The 17,522-nt window shown below is 35.8% G+C and overlaps 1 protein-coding gene across 31 annotated transcripts in view; it reads right to left on the bottom strand.

The window, feature by feature from the left end:
* The window catches only part of eif4g3b (eukaryotic translation initiation factor 4 gamma, 3b), an 82,273-nt gene that overhangs the window by 47,569 nt on the left and 17,182 nt on the right, over positions 1-17,522 (bottom strand). For 12 of the 31 annotated variants that reach the window (XM_073938899.1, XM_073938908.1, XM_073938909.1 and 9 more), the window contains exons 3-5: positions 15,181-15,357; positions 10,837-10,929; positions 10,519-10,551 (exon numbers count right to left, since the gene is read on the bottom strand). In XM_073938899.1, the coding sequence (XP_073795000.1) occupies positions 10,519-10,551; positions 10,837-10,929; positions 15,181-15,357 (303 nt within the window). Of the gene's footprint in view, positions 1-3,072; positions 3,094-10,518; positions 10,552-10,836; positions 10,930-15,180; positions 15,358-17,522 lie in introns of all 31 variants that reach the window. The other 19 variants (XM_073938905.1, XM_073938916.1, XM_073938918.1 and 16 more) reach the window with 2 other exon arrangements.

The following is a 17,522-nucleotide window of genomic DNA, read 5'->3' as shown; positions in this document are numbered from 1 at the left end:
CAAACTCATTTTTTTTTTAAATGTCAGAATTCCAATGTGAACTGACCCGGATACGAAAAAAAAGAGCACCTACACACAATGTAAACTTTCTAATTATGTACACAATTTGAATACTGTATGGATGTAGAGAAATCAAAATAAATAAATTTGCCCTTTTTACAGAAAACATCCTTGTATTTTATGAACTACAAATGGTTGTTTTCTTAGTACTAACGCATATATCAAAGTGTGAAATGTAAATAAGTGTTGAAATGACAACAGTCAGCACTCAAGGGAATGCAGATTTGAATTTAGAAGCTGATTGCGTGACACTGAACATTTTAATCACACCACTGTGTCCATTTGCTCCAAAGAACAGTCAAGACCGATCAGGGTTAATGAGCAGTCGTTGAGGAGCAAAATAAGACGCTTTTAAAAGTCACATAAATTCCGACATAACCTTTCACACTGCAGTCGCCATGCAAAACATCAGATAAGTAATGCATTTAAAGATGCAGTATGTAAGTTCGACACTCAATGGTTGAGCTAGATCAGAGGTAGGGAACCTATGGCTCGGGAGCCACATGTGGCTCTCCAGCTGTCTCTCTTTAATAATATTTTAAGGTTTAAAAAACTATAACCTTCACTAGAAAACAGTTTCCTCTCCAATTACAATTCACTTTATATTGTATTTTCTATTGCAAAATGAATAAGAACTCAGTTTACAATAAAAGGACTTTTTATCCAATGCGCATATGTGATGCTGTGGTTTAACTTGAATCTTGACACCAATGAAGGGCAAGCAACTTACATTTCTATAGTAACTTCACGCAGGTACATTCAAACAATATAAATGAGTGGTGATGGCAAAAAGGAAAAAAAAATTATGAAAGTATTTTGTCTAAACTGGACGTTTTGTTTTAGAAACAGCTTCTATTTTTTGCAGCTGAACAACAGAAAACTTAATGACATGATCAACTCAGACACACCTCATGTACTTTATTCAGTGTTAAATGCTAACATTGCGAGTGTGAATGCCATTTAGACATTTCTGACCATACTACTGAAAGCAGCAGCAGATAACAGAGCTGTGAACCTACACTGGTCTCACGGTTCGGTGCGGTTACGCTTATCATGCCATCGATTCGGTTCAATTCGATATCACGGTGCATTGACGGTGCTTTCCATTCACAGTTTTACATTTTCTTCACAGCAGAATTCTTGTATTAAAATGTATGAATATATTTATATTTATATACTATTTGTAATGCAATTTTGTCATTTAATACAAACAGTCAGATATATAAACTGTACCTTTAAACAACACAAGCATTTATAGCAATTATTATAAACAAATAAAAATGTCCCGCTCGCTTTCTGAACCTTGTCTAGCAAGTTCTCTTACAACCCTTTGATTGGTCAAACCCTAAACAAAACGACTGCAATTGGCTCTTGCGCGCTGCGCTCTTCACAGATGAGTGACAATGATAAGCGGCCGGCAGCAGCGGCGATCACAGCTGATCTATTATAGGCACGGTGGAGAAAACTCTGCAGGTACGCGCTTATGTCTGTATCCAGAAGTATCGCTGTAAAACAGCCGAGAGGAGAGGAAAAAAAGTTACGCTAGCAGGTCAAATGTGCCCATAGTGAGTGAGAGAGAGAGAGAGAGAGAGAGAGAGAGAGAAATTGAGTACTTTCATTCTCTCAATTGCAGTGAAATAGAGGCTTCTGCTGTAAGTGTCCTTGAAAGACTGATCCAGCAAACACACACGCAGTGAAATTGTGCACAATTTCTGTGTTTTTAAGTAGTTGGAGCGTTGTAAATACTCTCGCTCGCCTTCCTCACTATAGTTAACTACGGTGACATATGAGATAAATGACGTCAGTACACAATAACCGGTTATGATTATTACTGAACCAATTGTCTGCTGAGCACAGAAGTGTCCACGTCTGCATCGCGGTGCACCGAAGAAACAATTTTGACACCTCTAGCAGATAATTTACCTCAGATCTTGAAAATAAAATAAACCGTTTGAACTTGAACTTTGGAACTGTGAAATAATGTAAAGCAACACATATCAGTGATTCAGCATGTACATCTAATAAAGTTAAAGAGGTTTTATGAGTTAATTATATTTTAACGCTACCATTTTGTGAATGAGTGCATATTCTGTGACTAGTGTATACAGCCAAATTGCTTATCACTGCAAATCTCGTTGTGTAGCGTATTGTTAGGACATGAGGTTACAATGTAACCTGCTCACCTAATGTTTACATTCGTAATATTTGCATTATTTGCTAATTAATAACCTCATGTGGAACTCCAACTGGAATATGCATCTCATTACAAAGGCTTCTACCGGACGTCACATTTTAGTCACGAACACCTGCTATGAGAGCCTATCTGACTGAATGAATGAAATATGCAGTTTTCCAACAAGGCAACCCAGGGTGCTGAAACATAATTTGCTAAAGTGACGTTGGGCGGGTTAAAAGAACTTAAACAAAGACAGCCGTTTCGGCTCGTAGCGCACATTTTCAAAGCAGAATAACTGACTTCAGCATTGTTTTTCAGATAAACAAGAATGTTCACTTGGCATGTTTCTTACATATCTGCAAACATATTATGGTGTTCTTATGCTTTAGAAGAGTCAAAAACATGCATACAGCACCTTTAATGACATGTCACTGTCAGGATTGAAATTGGAATTAAGTCACATAAGGCCAAAAAAATTAATCGGATTTGGGCCAAATTTGCCTGCAGTGTGAATGAAGCCAATGCCTGCATTTTACCAGAAAATTTGTTTCAAAAGCATTACATCATCCTAGAGCAGTGAACCCACCCATTGACAACCAGTTCCAACAGGAATAAAGAAATGATCAACATGCAAACCTAACAAAACAAAACAAAACAAAACAATGCAGCAAGCACTTTTAAAAAGTCAATTAAAGCAACATCAAGAAATGAAGGATTTGGCTGTCTTTGTAGTGGTAAGCTGCAGTGCAGTTGACTGGGCAGGGAAAGAGGAAGGTGACGTTGAGAGAGAAACAGAGGATTTCATGCCATGCATTTTCCTCAAGACTGCAAATTACCTGAATGGATCTGAATCCTCCCTTGAATATTGAAGCAGGAAAGAGAGAGAAGCTAATGGGATAATGCACTAATTGGTATGGAGGGATAGAGAGAGACTAACACACACACACACACACACACAGTTAAGGATAGATGTGCAGTACAAAGCATGCAAAGAGCCTTTCCTTCAGGGAAAGCCATTTACAAAACAAGAGGGCACTATGCTCTACTTTTTAGGTAGCCAAGTGACATCATCTTTACGTTAAAGACAAGAAAAAGGACCTGAACCTGCCAAACCTCACAAACATTCACGATGAGCTAATAAAACAAGATGGAAGATAAATACAGGCTCAGACAAAAACAAGTTCTTGTGACAATATTTAAAGAGACAGAGGTTGGAGGCTCATTGTAGGTGGGATGAATCGCAGAATAATAATTTAGAGAAGGAAACACACAGATGAAGACTCTGTGTTTAAAAACATTTATGCAAGAAATTGAGAAATATACACATCATATAAAGCTGCTCTGTTTTATACAATGGTAATGTTCAAAGCTAATTTTTTAAAAGGGTTTTACTTTTAATTTCCTCACACAAAGTTATCAAAAGAATTGGATTACAGTGTAAATTATGTATTAATTGATGCCTTAATATTGTATAATTAAATTATACCAATTCATCTTATTATTAGTAAAATGGTTGTTTTTGTAGCTTGAGAGCAGCATGAAGATACTCTAAATTACACTTTTGAGTTCTTATATGTACACAAATGTACACAAAAGTAGAACTATAAGTGAAATTTCTGTCATGAAACTATGTGTGCGCAGGCTGAAAGGTCACCTAATTTGCTCCTGCATCATTAACTAAATGGCTCAGGACATTGGTTGCTATCACCTCTAAAGCCAATGAGCTTGCTCCTCATCAGTTCAAATGCTCAGCGTCATTCTACGTATTTTCGGAGACCCTCCTCCACCCCAGCTCCACCTGTGTTTAGATCTACTACGGGTTACATATATTGTTTGTAGCAGCAGAATGTTATATTCTTAGACAGCATTTCTTTGTAAATAGTGGCAGTAGCAGGTATCGGTACTTGCTCTGCCATAATACTCAAAGCAGCAGCAGCATTGCATATCTGTACCGCCAAAAGCAAATACATCAACATTGCCATATACATATTCATTGCATGCTAAACCCTGAAAGTGTTCATGACAGAAATATAAATGAGAAACTTTGACACAATAAAATCTTTTCTTTTTTCCAAAAAAATAGTTTTAGTCTTCACAACTTATAAAATATAAAATGCCATATAAAATATATATTATCCCTGATTTCTTTATTTTTTTATTATTACTTTCCATTCTGTACTGGTAAGAATAATTACTACTTTCAGTTTTAAAAATCAGGGAAAAATTAATTAATGATAATTAGTTAGTGAAGTTACAGAGTGGAGATATACAAAGAATTAGCATTGCACATGCTTGCACTGTTAACAAAATTACTATCGCTAATTTTCATTGGCACACTATTTATTCATACAACTAGTCTTTTTGCAGTTTAATATAAACAAAGTTTTTAACGTGCTTTGAATGTGTTTGCAGTCTTTTTCACTTATTAATTTAAGTGTGTGAATTTAATTTAATTCATTTTTTAATGATTGGATTCTGCAATTCAATCATTTTACAATGTAAAAGATACCTTGATTAAAGGTCCTGTAATGTGCTTTAAAATTAGCATTTTTATTCAATGTTTGCCGTAATCTCAGCCGAAACATGAAGAGAGGGTGGGACATAGTGTAGCTCCTCCCCTTAAAAAACGTTGTTTTACGACAGCTCAGTAAATGTAAGTGGTTGAGCTCAAGTGCATCAAATGAAAAGCGAATGAGAAGCGTCTTGAAGCGGGTGAGGAAGGTCAGATACTATAAAGCATTTGACTGGTTATGAGGTGATGAGAAACTTCAGTGTGAGATGATGTGAATGAAACCATTGATCCTTTTGGGCGAAAGTGACGTACCACAAGTTTTACATCAGTTTTATATCTGCTAAATGTGAATTGTCATTGTTTTGGAGCACACTAGCGTATAGACATCTTAAAAACAAATAAAACTGATACTAACATCTAAAAAACTTTATTTTCATTTCATGGGGCCTTTAATGATGACTTATGGTATTGTTTTAATATTAATGTATACATTTTGAACTAAGTTTTTATTCATATTATTATTTTTATCATCATCAATATAGTTGTGTTTAGCAGCATGAACTTACTGTATATTACCCTGTAATTTAGACAATGTATACATAACTAAAACTATAGTTTAGAAAAAAAAACTTCAGAAATTCAGAACAAAACTTCTGAATTATTAATTCAAGATGTTTGTAATTGTTAATTTAAATTTCATTTTTAATGACTGGATTCTGCAATTCTTCTACTTTTCAATTTTGTTCTCTGCATCACAAAAGTCATGAAGCTTGAAATAATGTAGGCGTTTAAAAAATGTTGAGAGTTATATAGTTGTAACCTTTAGCCTAAATTCTCGCCCTTAATGTTACCTAGCCTTAAGATTCAGATACTGGAAATTTATTAACGTGGTGTTGATGATTTCAATAAGTTCCGGTCGGATGCTTCTAGTATTTCCCAGTTATACACAAACAAATCTGAACCAAGAGTGTTGCTGAACTGTGTGTTCCCAAATGTTTATTTTTGAATGTGTGTTTGTTTGTGTCTGGTGTGTGGAAACCACTCCAAAAGCCAGACAGGGTGATCCCTGAATGTAGTAGATCACAGTCAACGGACCACAACAGACAAGATCTACACTCTACAACTGGCTATAATTCTGAACTAAAAGGATTCCTTCCTGTGAGCTATGGCCTAACCTCACAGTAGAGATACACAATCTTTAAATCACCAAGCACACTACAAGACTTTGATGTTTTAGGGGAACAGTTCATCCGCATTTACTCATTCTCATGTCGTTACAAATCAGTACGACTTACTGTCTTCTATGACAGATCGCTGCATCTGTTTGGCTGTTTTTAGCAAAATCATTTGGCAGAATCGATGACAAATTGTAGGATTCAGCAAAAAGTCAGAGAGAATGATCATGACGGATCATTGTTTTTATGATTAATTATTGGTGTCACTTATGAGACAAGTAAGTGATTCACTAAAGGGGCAGTGCACAAAAAATATATACTTTTGTCATTTAAATCAGCTAAAATACAGTCTTGAAGAGAGCTGGAGTGCAAAAACACTGGAACACTAAAGAAGAAAACAAAAAACACTGCGCCAAAAAACTTTGTGTTACACTGAAGAAAGTCTTACAGGTTTTGAACAACATGAGGGAGAATAAATTATGATCGTTTTTGTTTTTAGGGTAAACTATCTTTTTAAGGGTGTGCAGGCTAAATGTAGTCTTGTGATGTTTGCAAATACACTCACAAGTTCCTGAACATTTTTATAAGGACCATGACAAGGCTACTGGCCAAATGTTGGCATTCACACACACTCATTCACAAGTCTGAAATACTGTTTTTAAATTAATTTGTGCATAACATTCTCCCATGTGTCAATTTAAATGAATCTATTTTTCGATTATTATTCCTCTCTTTTAACTGAGACAGGCTACAGGTGTGTGTTTTGTCTGATGTTAAAGCTGCCATCTGATATTCATTTGACAATTTAATTTCATGGTCAAAATAAAATGAAAGGTAAAAACTTACATAAAACGGCTCAAACTGTCATCTGTGGCCTTAAGCATTTGTGTAGCTTATGCATTTGCACTTGTATATCTGACGGGTCATAGCCGACAACACATGCCCTCTCGAGTTTATTTTTTTTAATAGTGGGAGTAAAATATACACGTGGTTTCAACAATCAGATGCATTTGGGTTAGTACCAGATTCATCTGGAATGCGTTTCAACATCTTGAAGTGGTCTGAGAGATGTGAATTATATCAGTCTCGAAAGCATTTTAGAGAGAATTTAGACCTGCCTTTTCCACAGTCGAATAGCTATCTGATCAAAAAAAAGCTTGAGGTGACCAGGTGTAAACAGCCATAATGAGATCAGATAGGAGGTCTGTTTTGTCAGCAATTACATATGAAGGTGTTAGGCTACTTTTTCCTCAAAGAGGAATTGTCAGGGGGACCTCTAGGCACTTAGTGAGGACCTAAACTATTTAAAGAATAATATTTTAAAAGTTCTTCAAATGTTATATGGTAAACGTTTAAAGTTCACAAATGAAAATTGTATAATTACTATCCATCCCTCAATACGTTTTTAACTGCTTATCCAGGACTGGCTGATATGGCAGCAGTCTCAGCAGGGAACCAGACTTCCCTCTCCCTAGACATATCCTTCAGCTCCACCAGGGGGATCCCAATGTGTTCCCAGATAAGCAGAGACATAGTCCTTACAGCTATCCATGGTCCTCCCTGAGGCCTTCTCTCGGTGGGACATGTTGGAACACCTCTCCAGGTAGGCATTTAGGAGGTATCCAAAAAACAAATATGAAGGAGCAGTGGCTTTAGTCTGAGCATCTACCAGGTAACAAAGCTTCTCACACAATCTCTTAGGGTGGAAAAGAGTCTCATAATTGGGCTCTTGTGTACAATATCTTGTCCTTTCGGTCATGAGCCTCGGGTCATAGGTAAGAGTAAAAACATAAACTGACTGAGTAGTAAATGGATTGCATCAATCCGTCTGTCAATCTCATGTTCAATCATCCCATCACACACGAACAAAACAGAAAGTTTGTAGTTTCAAAAATGTTCATTTTAAAATGGCATATATTCTGTTCACAAAAGTTTAGGTCCTCTTTTTGAGTCTACATGGTCATGGCCACTAAAGGTCCCACCCTGCTTTACTGTGGTAGCCAGTAGCTATACCTGTTGTAATCATGATATTCATACACAGAAAGTAATGTATATACATCCTAACTCAGAATCTAGTTACCTTTAAAGTAAGCCAAGTTCAAAATACTGTCAAATGTGCATTGTAACAGACATAGCATGTTTTATACTAAATCAGATGCTTTTGGCACAGCTCTCATAGTTTAGTCTAGAGTCTGAGCTATCATTGTAATCTTAAAACAGGATTAAATTGAATTATTTAAATAGCAAAGCATTTGTAAGTAATATAGCTGAAATAGGAAAAATGCTAATAATTGTGTTTTGTTTTGCTTGTGGCCTTAAATTGTGATAAAGTTGGTGAGCTCGCCCTGTTTAAAAAGTTAGTCTGGATCCCAGGGGTCTGTTTTTCGTACATGGATTACTCAATTAGCTGGATTTGGTTCGATCCAGGATCGTTTCATTTTTCAAAACTCATCCAAGAGTTGTTGTCATAGCAACAGATCTGGTAGCTCAAACCAGCTAGGGAGTAGGGCTGTGCTATTTGGGGAAAATATTTAACTGTGATTTTTTTTGACAGATATAGCGATTTCAATTTGATTTGTGTTTTAATTTTGTAGTCACACTTCAGCTCAATAATCTGTATTGTAGTTTCTTACTGATAAAATGCAACGAGTGTTAGTTAAAAAAAGAAGCTAAAAATATATTAACTTACTTAAACATTTAATTTTATTTTTAAATATTTAAAAATGAAACACTCAATTTTCTCCAAAGCAAACAGCAAATACAAATTAAATGACCTTACCTTTCTGTAAACAATTTAAACTTAATCTAGGGAGATAGAGTAGCTTTTTAAAAAATAATAGTTATAAAAATACAGAACACTCAGCAAACTAACATGGCTGAAACAACTCTGCCATTGTACTTTGCTGTTGCTTGCTACTAGAGTTAGTAGCAATACTTTCAGTTGACTTCAGCAAGACACTCCTCCCTCAATTGGCTAGTAAGACTATCACACACAGTCAGTCACGCATTTGCTCTGGGCATGGTGAAATTAAATACAAATATATTACATATCGCAGCCTCTTGCGATTAGATAATCGCAACGTTTCAAATCGCTATTACGATTCAATTTTGATTAACCGCACAGCCCTATTAGGTAGCAGTAGCTTTTTCATACAAACATGATTAGATTGGGTCTTTTGAAGCAAAGATGGTTCTGAAAGTATGCACCAAATGCTGAAATTTTTTTACAGTAGTAATAGATTATGTACATCGGGGAAAATAGTCAAATAGTTTTAAAAAATGTTACTTATAATAGCTTTAAAAAATTATGAATAAAACTTATGCAGGCAACGCTGTTACTTGGTAGGTAGTGCTGTTGCCTTACAGCAAGAAGGTTGCTGGTTCGAGCCTCAGCTGGATCAGTTGACGTTTCTGTGTGGAGTGTGCATGTTCTCCCCGCATTGGCGTGGGTTTCCTCAGGGTGCTCTGGTTTCCCCCATAAGTCCAAAGACATGCGGTATAGGTGAATTGGGTGGGCTAAATTGTCCATAATGTAAGTTTGTGAGTGAGTGTGTATGGATGTTTCCCAGAAATAGGTTGCAGCTGGAAGGGCATCCTCTGCGTAAAAACATATGCTGGATAAGTTGGCGGTTTATTCCGCTATGGCGACCCCAGATTAATAAAGGGATTAAGCCAAAAAGTAAATGAATGAATGAAATTTATGCAATCTACACTACAAAATAATTCATGCAATCACGCACATGTTTTGACAGCTAGTATGGCGATGATTTGCATCGCAAAAATTGCAGACACCTACACCTACACCTACTAAATAAAACAAACTGCCTTTTTGATGCACATTTATTAAGAAACTTGAATAGGCCTACTATAATAAAGAAAATCCGCTCTTAAAGTAAAACTAAATCAATTGCTACTCGACACATGAAACTGTAAATCATGTTTACAACAAAGAAGCCTACAACAAATGTGGAAAGTTATTGCGTATTATGCTTTAACAGTTTTTATTATGAATTGATGTAATTGAATATTAATCAGATGATGTCATTACGCTGCTAGATCATTCCTTCACAACATACGCAGCGATCTCAGATCAGTCCATCCAGACATTTTAATCTGATTCGCGAACTTGTTTGAAGAACCAAATTAGCAAGAGATCAGTTATTAAGATCAAATGATCCAGGATCTGCCAAATCATTTAAGCAAAGTACGAAGAAAGGACCCTAGGTAAGTGTTCTAAATATATTATCATTATAAAATAGTTTATAATAGTTTATATAATGGTTTATAAAAGTTTTCTTGCAGCTTGCCATGTAGCCTATTTTTCATATCACAACACAAAATAATTATGTTCATTTCACTTCATTTCAAAGGGGGATTTGCAACATTTGGAACCACTGCCATGGCATACTTTACTGGGGCCTCACTCTCATGGGGCCCATGAAAGCCTTTCCAGTACATTACTCCTAAATATATTGGAGCTGTAAACAATCCAAACCATCACAACGAACAGAATCAATGTGTTGCATTAGTCTAAAAAAAAACATACTAAAGCTTATGAGGTGTGAGAGAGGAAGCCATGCATTTGCGTACATTACCTGGTGATGGGTAGGACGAGGCCCAGGGGCAAACTGATTGAAGGCAAAGAGTGGCATGGCAGAAGGAGAGAATCAGAGAGAAAGAAAGTAGTAAGAATGATCACCACCAAACACATAAACCACAAGCTGTACATGGCATATGCAGCGCACCTCCTGAGAGGAAGTAATGACGCAAGGCATGTTATATGAACCATATAGACACAGCAGCACCAACTGATCACCACAAACCACACCGTAAACAACAGCATAGCACATGGCAGAAAGGATGCATTTCTATAAAGATCGGACGCTGTAGAATTATGAATCATATGCACTTACCGGGCGGCTCTGAGGCTGTGCGTTCATTGGCTGGGTTGTTGGAGAGTATACCAGAGGGGTCGTGCCGGCATTCTGTCCCGTTGTGTACGGAGACTGTAGAGTCACAGGGTCCCAGAGAGGTCGAGGAGGAGCGACCACCGGCGGAGAAGAAGACACAGTTGTTAGGATGGATGCGAGTTTTACGGTCTCTGATAAAAATCCCTACAACTGAGTGAGTGTGCTGCGTGAGTGTGGGTGACAGAGTGAGTGTGTCCACTCCCTGCCGCTGCAAACACTGCGGTCTGCTGACACTGACAAATCTGCCATCTCCTCAACGCTGCCTTCAAGCCAGAGAAAGAGAGAGAGAAATAGAGGCGTAGTCTTGAGCAGACGTGAGTGGGCACAATCGTAGCATTTGTGTGCCATTGAGTTCAGGCAATTTTGAACTGTACAGGATGGCGGAGCAGAGCAGAATTTTGGGAACCTTCTTTTGTTAAAGCAGCTTAAGGTTTTATTTGTCATAAATTTATTTTGCTGACAGTTTATCTTGTTAAAGAGTAGATTCATAATGGCTTGTGTGTTGTGGACCAAGTGCTCTTGCATCTAAAATGTTAATGTTTTGCTGAAGGGACTGAAAGATTGGTCAGTCTTGTATTGTTTTGTGGACTTCGAAGGTTTCGAATATTGTCTCCTAGTTTTTTTGGGGTTTTTTTTTTTATACAAATCAAAACCATTCAAAAAATTAAATGCATCATAATATACACATCAAATCGCCTAATTTCTAAAAGTGACACAGAAAAGCTCATTAAAGACAGACTGGTTTCTGATTTCTAAACTGCTCCTAAATTCCAAACAGGCCTTCTCTGCTCTGATTGGTCAGATTGGCCAGTCTATTGATCAACTTCTTACAGTGATTGCATGAAACAAAATCTGAATTTCAGTTCTGGAGGCTTCCTCAAACCAAAGGGGTAAAGAATGGTGTCAGTTTAAACATATTAATTCAAGCCAAAGCCAGAGAGAGAGAGAGGGGGAGAGATTTTTATTTATTTATTGCCATATCAGCTTCTCTGGCTATTTCATGGCAAAACAAGATCAAATTGTATAAATCTCATTTTTCTATAATAATAAAAAATATATCAATAAAAATACATCAACAGCTTTAAACAGGGTTTCTGTGGGATTCTTTTAGTTAAATTTAAGACTTTTAAAGACCCTTTTAAGACTATTAAGGTTGATTTTTTTTCTAAGATTAAAGGATTTTTCTAATGGCCTAGTTTCTTCTGTGTGTAGTTTTTCATTAATAAAAGATCTTGTTATGGGATGCATTGCTTTGGTTTTCTTTCCCTGATAAGGGAATTTAATTGGGAGAATTTGCTGTAAAACAGCCGTTTCAAATTGTATCTCATTGCAATAAAAGTACTTGAATATAAATATAAAGTTTTAAAATGGATTATTGGTAATTGAAAGTTGGCCTGATTGGGTAGCTTTAAATGCACATAGGAAAACTAAGACTAGTTTAAAATGATCTAAGACCTACAAGACAATATTTCAGAGAATTTAAGACTTCTTAAGGCCTACATTTTTAAAATTTAAGACTCCCGCGGACACCATGAATAAATAATACATAAGATATAATACATAAATAATAATAATAATAATAATATTAATAATATATAACATAAAAATCTAAAACAGTTGAAGGCTTTTTACATTTTTTATTTCACAATTTTGTAAAGGTTTCACATTTAAAAATATTTCATTTGAAGTCTCTGTAGATAAAAATCTTTGTCTGATAACATTAAAAATAGGGCATTCCAAAAGTGTACGTTTGCAAAGCCAGATGATCAACCTAAACATCCACAGCAAGCACAACTTAAGCAGACCATTTCTCAATGGCATGTTTCAAGTAAAAATCATACTTGATTCATCCGAATGCACTGGAAACTAATTTCCCCCTTTAATTTCTAAAAAGAGCCACCTCAGCAGCAGAGTCAATCATGCATGAATAACTGACCAAGTTTGCTTGCGTGCAGGCAAAACAATCTACATTTTTTCAATTATTCATAGCTTCTCATGAAAACGTTAATTATATTATTATCAATTAGAATCGTTTTTAAAACTAAGCTTCTGAAAGCATAGCCACTTCAAAATACCCCCCCCCCCCCCCCCAATAAGAACGCTTTCCTATATTCCCCCATTTGAGTACTGCATACTGTAACTCTAAAAATCTCTGCCACCCACTTATTCGATACCCACTAGTTACGGAACCTATTAAAAGTAGTGATCTATGAATCAGTTAGCCTCAAACAGACAGCAGCCTAAAGCTCTATTCACCAGACATCCACAAACCTCCCCGATTCTTCATCTGCATTCACATGTACATGTTATGATTAAGGAAAGGGTACATGGGTAATTAAGGTTTAGCCATTGGTGCACTCTTAACCTATTAATAGGCGGTCGTGCTGGCAGTGGAGTGGGAATGTGAGCATTGGTTTCAGACAGATAACAAGCCTGAGAACAGCTGAGTCACCCTGACAGACTTTCTATTCCTGAGGCAGAATCACCACGTGCATGTGTGTGTGTGTGTGTCTGTTTGCATGACAACGCACGAGTTTGGTGGACCTACAGAGACTGGTAATAGGTGTACCTATAATATAACACACAAACACATCCCTGTAGTTTAATTATAATTGAGAACATGAGGTATACCTACATAAGATGTCTCTATCAAATATTAACAATACAGTTCACTGTAAAGCACTTCACAGCAGGAAGTCTGCATGTCTACATGTCAAACATCTTATTAATTTGCCAGTTGTATTCAATGACTGTAGTAAGATGAACTTTGTTTGACAACTTGCACAGCAGGTTCCTTAAATATGATATACATTTACGGTTTTATCAGCTTCTTGGTGTAATCTTTGAGATCAAATCCGCATTAGCTCAAGAAAACGAGCTAGGTTTTACTTCATGTCAGTATTATTAGAGTATTAGAAGTGCTGTGATTTACCACAGAAATCAATGGTTTATATTGCATCATAGGAAATGTTTATCTGCATTGGGTTATCCGATATCCCTTCCTCCTGACCTCTAAAGATTTTCTATCTGTGTGTAATGCATCTGTGAGAAACAAGACAATCAATAAGTGATGCACTGATTAATGGTGACAAGAAATAGGGCTGGGCAATATAGCTATTTTTCCCAGCATTTTAAGCTTTTTGACATTATTTATAATACGTCACAATATTTATGTATTAGATTAGGGTTGACACCATACGTTTTGACAAAATTAGTTATTCATTTTTATTCTAAATTAATAATGATTAAATTGATGAAGTAAATAATTAAATCAGAATAATGAAAGAATGTTTTTCATACTAAATGAACAAAATTGAATTAGTTATATAATCACTTATATGTTGCTGATAGTATACATTGCTAATATAACAAAACACTGTAATAAGAATGAAATGAATCAGAGTTTAGAATCTTTCATTGATGTAGAAATTAAGAGTCCGAACTGAATCAGAAATCTAGCAAACTAGCTCAACCCTGACATTTATCAACTACAGGACAAAGGTGCAGCATTAAAACTACGACTGGAGGGTTAAAGTAAAAATGATGTATAATGATTTCTCAATTATTAATGATTTCTTTTACAATGTATTTATGAAATCATGGATTTGGAGAAACAGAAATGTTTCATTATTTTTTTATTTTATAGCAAGTACAGAGATCAGATGCGGCTGCAAATTGGCCTCAGAAGAATAAATGAGCCAAGCCTTTAACAAAGCGGGCTCACGTGACACGTGAAAAGGTAAAGTAATTGGGAAAAAAAATTGTCCAGGAAAATATACTTTTCGATTAATGGCCTAGCCCTAATAGGTAATAGCTAAGTGACGTTGAGAAAATTATTAGAGAATTTTAATTGTTCAGTTTAAAGTTTCTATACATTAAAACATGCAGACAATGGTTTATTAACTGCTGTTTACTCAATGTTGTATTTTTTGTTATGTTTCTTTTTTCATAGAAAAGAAGCAAGAAGCACATTTACATTTATCTAAACATCCTTCATAGCAGTCTAGACAGCTTGTGGTTGTTTATTTTAACGTATATCATTGCAAAGATCCTTTCAACTTTTTTTTTAAAATCTAAAGCAAAAAGCTAAATAAACTTCACTAAGATTACTAAAAAAATCATGTTTAATCTCTCTTACATTACTTGTGAAAATAAAATCGTTAATATCTTTCTTAAATTCTTCAATCTTTAAATTTATATATTTTTTTTATTTCTTAAATACTGAATATATTGCCCAACCCTAGCAGACATACAGGTAGACTGAGACAGATTTTCAGTTGCACTCACCCCTCCTCCTGGCTCCCAGCCTTTAGGATGACCATAGAGATGCGCAGTGGATACTGTTGAAACTGATACCTGAGATAGTCCAGGGGAAGAGGCATGACCCGGCGGGGTAGCCGCTAGGTTAGGGTGTCCCTTGTTGATTTCATGTGCAGTAAATGGGGGGCCAGGGGGTCTCTGTACCTGAGAAAACAGTTTCAGAAAACATTTTAAACACTGTAGAACCTTGCTCCTTTGCTGTTTTTATAGTTTTTATATTTTCTTCAGGAGAAAAGATTATTTGTTTTATTTCGGCTAGAATAAAAGCAGGTTTAAATATTTTGAAACCTATTTTAATAGCTCAATATTATTAGCCCCCTTAAGCAATATATATTTTTGACTGTCTGCAGAAGAAACAACTGTTATACAATGACTTGCCTAATTACACTAATTAAGACTTTTTGAACGTCACTTTAAGCTGAAAAGTAGTATCTGGAAAAATATCTAGTAAAATATAATGTACTGTCATCATATAGCACAGATAAAAAGAAATCAGTTATTAGAAATGAATTATTAAATCTGTTATGTTTAAAAATAGGTTGAAAATAAATATTTCAATAAACAGAAATATGGGGGAAAGGGTCGCTAATAATTTAGGAGGGCTAATAATTCTGACTTAAACTGTATATATGCACAGTTATTTTCCTCCTTGTGAATAAGGAAAGGGAATATAATAGAATAAAAATATGAAACAAACCGTGCTTTGAGCATCTTCACCGTAAGAAAGAAAACTACAAAAGTCCTTCATTCAAGAGCAGTGAGGGATTTTGTCCTTTTGTTGTTTTATTACTAATAAAAACAGACGGCAGTAGTAATATTTGCGCACTGTCACTTTAAGAATAGTGCGGTTCTGATATGGTTTCTCTTTCACATGTCTTCTGATTCTCAACTCGTTTGTTTATTACACAAATGAGGGTTAATATGAATAATCACTAAACACCGTGCTCTGACACAAATGTGCATGTATTTGACCATTAAAGCGCTTGCATTAAGATGGTGTTAGATGTGTGTGCACCGCTCGTTTCCGAGGCTAAGCGCGCACACACACAACAGCGTTTTTAAAAGATGAATGATTCGAAGGTTCATCAATGAATGATGCGCATCTCGTGCTGCAAACGTTACATTACAGTACATGCTTTTAGTTATTTTCATGTGGAACTGAGCTTTGCAGAGCAACAAATGTTTACAACTGGAAAGGGGTGGTATATGATGGAATAATCATTTATCTCGATTAATGGTTCTTCCTAATCGTTAAAGCCAAAATCGAAATCGGATTTTCGATCAATTGCACAGCCCTACTTTGTATTTAGATCTGCTATGTCGTTTATATCTGGATTTGTTTATCATGGTCTGCTGGATTCCAGTATTTAGACCAATTTCAGTTCCATTTGTAAAAGCTGCTGATGCACAATAAGAGGGTTTCTACAGGTTTTATCAAATCAAATTTAAGAGTTTTTAGCACTATTTTAAGACAATTAAGAATGGAATTTCAGACTTAAACAAGGCTAAACGAGAATTATTTTTATGGTCAATATAAAACCCTAAAAAAGCATTAAAACTAATTTTATTGTAAGGAAGATCAATGAACCATATTAATAAGCAAAAAGAGTTAATAAATACAAGTTTCTTAAAACTTTTATTTAAATATATTGTTATTGATTGGCTGGGTGTCGGCCCAATTACGTATAGCTTTTTATGAACATAGCAAAATTCAGAGCAGTTTAAAATGATATAAGAACTACAGAGAATTTAAGACTTTTTAAGGCCTAATATTTGTTTTTTGAAAATTTAAGACATAATGGCCTAGTTTCACAACAGGGTTTAGGCCAGGACTAGGCCTTAGTTAAATTAGGCTATTTAAGCCGCATTTATAAAAATGGCCTTAGAAAAATATATTACTCGTGTGCACCTGGAGACAAAAAATAATACTGATGTATTTTAAGACATCTCACCGCAAGTTATTTTGAGTTGAGACATCTCAAACATTCAATTTAATCTTGACTAGTCTTAGGGTGCTTTCACACCTGCCTTATTTAATTCGATTGAATCGCACTAGAGTTCGTTTTCCCTTTTGGTACGGTTCGTTTGGGCAGGTGAGAATGCAGCAATCGTACTCGAGTGCGCACCAAAAGCGGACCAAATAAGAGTACCGAGACCTGCTTAAAGAGGTGGTCTCAGTATGCTTCCAAACAAACCCTGGAGCGGTTCGTTTGTGGTGAGAATATGATCCGTACTAAAACATGTCCAACCGCAAAAAGTACTGCGCGTTTTGGACTAATTTAGCTGCTGTAGGCCGATGCGCTGTGCTT

The sequence above is a fragment of the Danio rerio genome, chromosome 23 (assembly GCF_049306965.1).
Source record: "Danio rerio strain Tuebingen ecotype United States chromosome 23, GRCz12tu, whole genome shotgun sequence".
Classification (NCBI taxonomy): domain Eukaryota; kingdom Metazoa; phylum Chordata; class Actinopteri; order Cypriniformes; family Danionidae; genus Danio; species Danio rerio.
This window is presented reverse-complemented; position numbering and strand designations above follow the sequence as displayed.